This window comes from Limulus polyphemus, unplaced genomic scaffold (assembly GCF_000517525.1).
Source record: "Limulus polyphemus unplaced genomic scaffold, Limulus_polyphemus-2.1.2 Scaffold2322, whole genome shotgun sequence".
NCBI classification, from domain to species: domain Eukaryota; kingdom Metazoa; phylum Arthropoda; class Merostomata; order Xiphosura; family Limulidae; genus Limulus; species Limulus polyphemus.
Genome location: NW_013667932.1, coordinates 45,389 through 54,300, shown reverse-complemented (window position 1 = coordinate 54,300; position 8,912 = coordinate 45,389). Strand labels below are relative to the sequence as shown.

Below are 8,912 nucleotides of genomic sequence, written 5' to 3'. Positions count from 1 at the left end.
TTCAATATTTCGCGTACTTTGCAAAATTTATGTTGCCAACGCACTCCACTAAGCTCGATCTCCCACCAAACCAAACAGCTCCCCAAACCACCACGCTGAAACCACCATGCTTCACAGTTGGCTGCAATCTGTTGAGCCAAAACTCTTGGTGAGGCATTCTCCAGACCCATATCCTTCCACTGTCCGAAAATTGAGCGAATCTTGATTCGCCTGAGAACAATACGGTCTTCCAAAAGTCCAGAGGCTTGGTCATCATATCACTTGCCCACTTCTTTCGTCTGACTATATTGGCAGGTCTTATTAAGGGCTTCCGTCTAGCTGCTCTGCAACGATAACCCAATCTGTGGTTAATCCGTTGAACAGATTTCGGGCTCATTCCACCAACTTTGGCCACTTCTGCAGTCTTTAATCTGCGACCCATTTCTATGCTCCTCTTGACAGCCCTTTTTGTCTTCTCCGATGGACCAGAACGACCCGGACGCTGCTTGGTTGTTTCCTTGCCGTGTTTCCTGAACTGCACGATGATTCTGTTGACTGTCGAAAACGGGATTCCCAAATTCTGCGAAATTTGCCGCTGACTTATTCCACCATCTGCTTGACCAACTATCCTTCCTCTAACAAAATCTGACAATTTGAGAGAACCTTGAGTTCTAGACATGTTGTAGTACAAGATAATTAGTGTGCGGACCATTTTCATTTATATAGTACTCTGTGAACACAAATTAGTTAGCATAAATCAGTTAAATGACGAAAAATTAGGTGTCTATTTACTTGTGACCACTCAGTGTATGTACGTTGTAAGAGTCATGGGGAAAATTCATTATTCAATCAAACAAATTTAGCACAAGAGTTGACAGTGGGTGAAATTGACTAGTTGTCTGCTCTCTAGTTTATAAATCCAAAGGCCTGGCATGGGTGGTTAGGGCGGTCGACTCGTAATCTGCAGGTCGCGGGATTGAATCATGTCACCAAACATGCTCGCCCTTTCATCTGTGTGGGCGTTATAATGTAACGGTCAATGCCCCTTTTTCGTTGGTAAAAGAATAGCTCAAGAGCTACCAGTGAGTGGTATTGAGTATCTGCTTTTTTTCTAGTCTATCAGCTTAAAATTAGGGACAGATAGCACAGATAGCCCTTGAGTAGCTTTATGAGAAAATCAACAAACATACATAATCAATTCAAAATTAGGGAATGCTATGCACAGGTATCCCTTATGTAGAGCCCCCGAGTGGCACAGCGGTATGCCTGTGGACTTACAACGCTAGAATCCGGGTTTAGATACCCGTAGTGGGCAGAGCACAGATAGCCCATTGTGTAGCTTTGTGCTTAATAACAGACAAACAAACAAACAAACCCTTATGTAGGTCCCCTGGTGGCTCAGCAATAAGTTTGCGAACTAACAACACTAAAATCAGTAGTTCAATTTCTCACTGCAAACAGAGCGCAGGTGTCCCATTGCGTAGTTCTACGCTAAAACAACAACCCTCGTGCAGTTTTGCACGTAAATCTCAAAGAAAGAAACAAACAATTTTTTGCTTTTTTTGTTGATGAAAGTTATTCGTGAAAATACTGTTCTTGCATTAAATTACACTAAGAACGCCTTCTACAGTTGTCGTCATCACATTTCAATGTACTTCTCAGTATCGCAAGTAAGTTGTGTATGTTAGAGCTGTGTTGTTCAGAAGTCAAGCACACGTAGTAATTTCAATTATCAACTTTGTCAGAGCAGTTTCGAAATTTTCTGGAATAGATTTGATTCTTTGTTTTGGAATCTTTGCGCAAAGTTAAAAGAGGGCTATCTGCGCATAGTCGTCCCTTATTTTGGTCTATTGGGTTATAAGGAAGACAGATAGCCAACAACACTCACTGCCAACTTTTGGACTACTCTAGTCCGACCGAATAGTGCGATTTGACTGTCATTCTTATACCGCACCCATATGCCCAAAGTGCGGAGCATGGTTTCGCGACAAAGGGACGCGAACCATGAACCTCAGATTCACCTTTCTTGCATGCTAAACACTAGGCCACGTCAGACCCTTCTGAGATAAAGTACATAATACGCTTAGCATAGTTGTGTTTTAAATTATAGCATATAAGCTATTACAAACTTAGTAGGGCCACATCAGCTTCTTTGAAGGTTTTCATTATATAGTTATAATGCGTAATTAAAGCCTGACAGTATAAAGCAAAAATATCGCCCACAGTGGCGTCCATGTGTGAAACCATGGTCTCAAAATAAGCTTCACCTTTGCCTAATGCAGTGACATAGGAAGAGCGGGGGTGCCCCCCAGCACCACACTTTGCAATCTGTCTCAGTAAAAACGTATCAAAATTAGGAAAATTACTCTCACGAAAAGCAGGAGAATGTATAAAATTTAATCCAGAACCCAAAACATTCTAGAGCGCTAAGGCGAGCCCTGGACCCCGGCCGTAATGGATGCGTTTCCGGCGTACATCCCCTTGATTCGATTTGGCAAATAAACCTTGACCCCCACTTTTAATTTGCCTCCTACACCTCTGTAATGTAACAGAAAATCAGAATCGTTTCAACATAACAAGAAAATTATGATTGCAAGCCAGAGAAAATATTGTTTCTAAAAGAGTAAAATTTTCATTTATTTCGAAAAGAGTTTGATACTTTTGTCATTTTTTAAATAACGAAAAATTTGAAGCTCAGGCTAAAACCTTAAAGGTATTGTTGCGTCAGCGAGTCACATGACTACTGTGACGCAACGTTTCTAGAACTATCATATACTTTGGCGAATGCTCTAGTATTTGCTAGATAGGGTAGGCTGGTATATAAAAGAGGGGAATGTAATGTGTGTGTGGACAGTGAGTAATTGAACTGCAGTCAGAAGTATTATTGACGTTCGTTGTTATAGCGTTTGTTTAGCGCGATTGTTGAAGTTGAGTGTATCGGTAAATATATATTCGGAAAGAATAAACCAGTTTTATTTAAGTAAAGACTTGTGTCGTTAAAATTTCGTCGGAACGAAGTTACGGAAAAATCAATTAACAAACGGAGACATAACAGTACTATGTATTGGAAAGGGAAGGTATTTGGGGGGAAATGGATCTGTCATCTCTCAGAGCCCCATCTTAAATAGCAGTATTTATGTGTTAAGGTTTTGTGTGTGAATTTCTTCATTTGTTCATAGACACTTGGAGTACCTGTACCATCACCCTGTTGAGGTTTAATACTTGCCCCTGAAATCCAGGTTTTGCAAGCGTTACTAGATCTGGTGACTCTTACTAGATGAGTTGACTAGTTTGTCATTTTTGATCACACAATTCAGTTCAAAGTGCCTTTTGTACTAGAGGTGATTAGTGGGTATCACATGTTGTGAAATAGGTTTAACTGACTTAGGTTTAACCATGCAGTCACTGAGACACCTCGCAAGGCCATCAGATTCATTCAGAACTCTACACACGTAACATCTTATATGAGTAGTTCAGGCAGGTCACTTAACTGTTTTAATTATTCTAAATACACAGCACTGCCTTTACATTCTATAATCTTTGTGCATTCAATTAAAAAATACCACAACCAAAAAAATGTTTCATATGCGAAGCACAAGTTTTTCTTCCTAGTTATACCTACTAAATTACAAACATGGTTACCAAACTATAACTTACAATCAATGGTTAAAACTTACTATCATGTTTTTTATTCAACAGATAAAAAATAACTATAATAATACCAATGATTCTGATTTGACCACTTTCCAAACATGCTTGGATCTGTTTGATTCTGTGCATCAGGAGTATTTAACAAACACTTAGAAAGAAAGCAGCTACGGTCGGTAAACAAACTTTTTGAATCCCATCAGAGAAAGAGAGGAGATGACCTGAACTTGAAATAACACAGTATCCATCTATTTTATGTTTTCAGACAATTGTACAAAGCTGCAACTGACATACAGAATGTGCAATTTACTGAAAAAAAAAGATTCAAACAAAACAACAACTAACAACCAAACAGTTTCTGTACAGTTACTTGGTCTTTTCATATACTCTCTGTCTTACCAAGCAAAAAATATAACCACAAATATGTAACACCTTTCAAACTAGATCAACAAAAACTTACTAGAAATTTTGCCAGTTTCATCTTTAGTGAAACGCCAGTCAGCATCAAGAACAGAACCTTCCTATATTATTAAAAACACATTAAAAAAGAGAATTGACAATTTCTTATTTTTAAATAACATAACTGTATAATTATAAAGTGATTAAAGACTATCCTGCACCAAAATAATGCTTTAAGAGATACTTAAAATAATGTAAAATCTAATCATTACATATACAAGCAGGCCTGGCATCAAGAACAGACAACAGAGACAGCTAACTATGGCAACAAATACTCTAGTGTGAAAAAGGATGCAGTTTTAATTTCTTTCTAGGTTGCCAGTTAAATTATAGCTGATCCTGTATTCAAGTATTATGTTTTATGATTCACTATTTGATTTTCAATCAATAGCTAATAAAACATAAATAACAATTCTCAATGAGGCATTTGTATTTAATGCCCTCAATTCAATCTTATCTGAATTATGTATTCTAATCTTTAGTATATAAGTCTGACTGCTCAGCTAAAAAAGTAAACTGCCTCAATTATTTTACTTTAATTTTTATTGGGCAACAAAATTAAAACAAAGAAAACACTTAATATTTACCCGTATATTGCACATACATTCAAACTATGATGTTGTAAAAGCAACAGTGGGTGAAACATCAAGTAACATGAAAACAAGGCATCCATTATAAAATCTTACAGAAATCCTTTGTTAACATCAAAAATCAAGTGTGTCTATGAAAGATGTATATCTGATCTACAGAATCACCAATTTTTCACCTGTTAAATTGTATTACCTACTACCAACAAAATATTACAAGATCTTTGTTTCTTGTTATAGCTAGTTTTAATACCCATGTAATATCCAAGTGACTGGTTAAACAACTCAAAGAATTTATCAGTTCTTTGCTCTCTTGTGCCTGAAGATTTTTCTTACCTTAAAACAGTGTTTTCCAAACTTTAAGTAGCGGCACCCCCCCTAACTCAACAAAGTTTCTGTTGGGCCCCCTTCACATTAAACTAATTTTAACAAGTGATAACAACAAAATCTACATTGTAAGGAGTGAGTAAATGCAAGAGCAAAGTGATAGTTTTGTTAGGTTATCATCATCTCCAACTCTTCTGTTTCTTCTGTTATTATTTTTGGGGTCTTTCACCAAAAGGCCATACCTTCAAGCCACCAGTACACGCCTCCCCTAGGGGTACATCCCACAGTTTCGAAAACACCAGAGAAATTTCAAATCTTTTACACTAATGCTTCAGGTGAATAAAACATCTTTGAAACATGTATCATTAAACTCTAGTGTTTGATGAAACTACCCAAGTCGTATATAGCTGTTTTACTACAGTATTAACTATATGAAGGCTGACAAGCAATTAAAGTATTCAACTTAGATGTCAAATTCAGCCTGAAAAAATCTTCCTAAAACAAAACTATTGAATACAGTTTAAATAACTGCAAATCTCATCTAATGTAGCTATTATTTAGAAAGATAAGTTTCAAAACTGAAGAAGTCCATATTATATAAATTAAAATTTGGTTAAGGCAAATAATTACCTCATGCTTGTGTACTACTATGTAACCACTTTTATATAATGATAACTCATTATTCGTACTAGTATGTAACCACCTTCACATGATAATAACTAATTATTCGTACTAGTATGTAACCATCTTTATATAATAATAACTAATTATTCATACAAGTATGTAACCACCTTCACATGATAATAGCTAATTATTCGTACTAGCATGTAACCACCTTCACATGATAATAACTAATTATTCGTACTAGTATGTAACCATCTTTATATAATAATAACTAATTATTCGTACAAGTATGTAACCACCTTTATATAATGATAACTCATTATTTGTACTAGTATGTAACCACCTTCACATGATAATAACTAATTATTCGTACTAGTATGTAACCACCTTTATATAATGATAACTCATTATTCGTACTAGTATGTAACTACCTTTATATAATAATAACTCATTATTCGTACTAGTATGTAACCACCTTTATATAATAATAACTCATTATTCGTACTAGTATGTAACCACCTTTACATAATAATAACTAATTATACAATATTAATTTTTTCTAATAGAAATATTGCTATTTTCATAGCCTTTGTATTGTTGTGTATCTGCTTGTTTGTTAATTTCCGGCAGAAATTATTTCCAAGGAACTTCAGCGATACAAGTCCTTTCTTGATTAAACCAGTTTAATCTTTCTCGATACAACTTTTAGTAAAACACAGAATTTCCACAGTCACTTTAAACTTAACAACCTTTATAACACATGCTATAAACCATAGTGATTCACAAACTTTACTTATGGTGCCTACTGTTCGCTTCACTCAATTATCTCTATCTCTTCAATCCTGCTGGTTTTTCTTGCCAGGCTTATATTTTAAAAAAGAAGGCGTCTAGCAAACACTCGGACATTCGCAGAGTTCCTCGATAATTCGAAAAACTCCAGTGCACATGCTCCCAGTGTCACGCGACTTCTGCTGTCTTAACAATATCTTTAATTACCTATTCTATCTCAATATCTACCTGAACATGCACACCTTTCATGGCCTAAATGTAATGTATACCTCAGTTCCTAGAAGAACTTCAGATGTTATCAGATTTTCTACCTTGGTTGAATTATCTTCATTAGCTTCAAAACGTTTTCCTACAAAAATTTCAAAATGTCTTAAGACACAAAAAATATTTACACAAATAAATTAGTCGATAAATCACAATTTAAAGTTACTGTTGTAAATATAACTTCAATATAAAAGAGTTTTAAGTAAACAACTTTTCATTAACTAAAATATTTTTGCATTGAAACAGATAAAAAATTAACTATGGTATCTTTTTAACAGCTTTAAATATAGTATGTTAACTACTTGCAGTAACCTACTCTTGTTTGTTAAGGCAAACAGAGCACGTGTATTGGTTACCTATAGTTTCTAACATGTAAGCTACTTAATATAATAAAACCCTTACACCTGCTGTTCTAACAAATGAAGCATATTATAAATATACTACTATAAATAATAAATAGTAGGCTAAGTAAAATATAACTCAACATTTGATACTATAAATATAAACAGTAGGCTAACTAAAATATAACTCAACATATGCTACTATACATAATAAACAGTAGGTTAACTAAAATATAATTCAACATATGCTACAATAAATAATAAATAGTAGGCTAACTAAAATTAAGCTCAACATATTGTAAACTCTATGCTTGATGAGCAGGTTGGTAAAAAAACTGAGGTATTACAGCTGTCAAACAATATTGTCGCCATTGAAGTTGAGATCTTGACATCAAGAACGAGCTAGATTTCCAACTGAAACCTTGCAATATTCATTTCAGCTAGATGATATGTCAGGGACTGCAGTATTGCTGATATTAGTGTGTTATGTGTTTGATAAATCTGTTGAGAAGGACCTGCTTTTATGTGAATCTATACAATGCAACACAACTGGTGAAGAAATATTCAAATGCATTAACAACTTCAAGAAAACATATGAAATTAGTTGGGAAAAATGTGTTGGTGTGTAGTGATGGTGTCAAGGCAATAGTTGGGAAAACAGCAGGTGTTGTTGCATAGATCAAAACTATGGGAATGGTTAGGAAAAGAGCAGGTGTTGTAACACAGATCAAAACTGTGGCAATAGTTGGAAAACAGCAGGTGTTGTAACACACATCAAACTATGGCAATGGTTGGAAAACAGCAGCTATTGTAACACAAATCAAAACTGTGGCAGTGGTTGGGAAAGAGCAAATTTTTTAACGAGAATCAAACCATGGCAATGGTTGGGAAAACAGCGGGTGTTTCTTGCTTTAACATTGACTAGCTCTACCTCCTGGCATACACCCAACAATACCCCTTCCTAAAGTGTCTGCTCACATTTAGAGAAATTAGCCACTGTTATGGGTACTACTTGATGACCAGCCATAAGTGACCGTCCAATCTTCACGTCTGCTGACCTGGACGGGTCTTCCACTGCTTCCAAATGCATTGGGCTTCCTTGGGGATGTTCTTTTATCCTACCCCAAATTATCTTTTCTGACATAGGGGGTATTGTAGTTGATTTAAGTGCTGTGACATGCATATCAACAGATGCAGCAACACTTATCAGAATATGGCCTTTGTTGTTCACAAACGTCATTTCTTCAAAATTAAGTACACACTTCCTTGGTAGAAAGTAGTCCAACTCTAATATGCATTTGTCTTCAATGTCAGCCTAGTATACTTTGTGTCTGTTCTTTATGCCCATGAGCTCAATAGTTACCAACACTGGTCCCCACAACCTTGCATAATGTCACACCACAAAGCTTCTGTATGGCTTCTGGTACTCTAGAACCTCAAGAATACAAACTCACAAGGGTTTGCTGAGATGCAGAATCTCTGACAAAGTTGCACATTTGGCCATCCAGCTTTCCTGTCACATAGCTACTATGTGTGCTTGCCATTTTACACTTAGCTGTTGGGACTTTCACAATGAGGGCTGGTGGGCGTCCCTCAACACCAAACACTACTGGTTTCCCGAAGCTGACTTATTGGTAGTATTTTTCTTACAATGACTCCTCATATGTCCTAGCTCTCCACAGTTCCAACAACCTTTCTGGGTAGCAGCCTTTCCTGCCGTGTCATCTTCCTGTGTTGAAGTTTCCAGCATTGATCTCTCTTGTGCTCAGGTTTGTTACAGTGTCAGCAAAGTCCTTCAAATTTCTCTGAAAGCTGACCTTTTCTGACCTTGAATTCTGATGACTGTACCAACGTTTGTACCTCTGTGCTGGACTTAACATATGATTCGAATTCA

The 8,912-nt window shown here is 36.1% G+C and overlaps 1 protein-coding gene across 4 annotated transcripts in view; it reads right to left on the bottom strand.

Moving 5' to 3' along the window:
- LOC106466613 (WD repeat-containing protein 63-like) overlaps positions 1-8,912 on the bottom strand; it is a 77,753-nt gene that overhangs the window by 24,065 nt on the left and 44,776 nt on the right. For 3 of the 4 annotated variants that reach the window (XM_022394649.1, XM_022394648.1, XM_022394650.1), the window contains exons 15-16: positions 6,683-6,762; positions 4,088-4,148 (exon numbers count right to left, since the gene is read on the bottom strand). In XM_022394649.1, coding sequence (XP_022250357.1) covers positions 4,088-4,148; positions 6,683-6,762 — 141 coding nt within the window. The remainder of the gene's footprint in view (positions 1-4,087; positions 4,149-6,682; positions 6,763-8,912) is intronic. The other variant, XM_022394651.1, reaches the window with a different exon arrangement.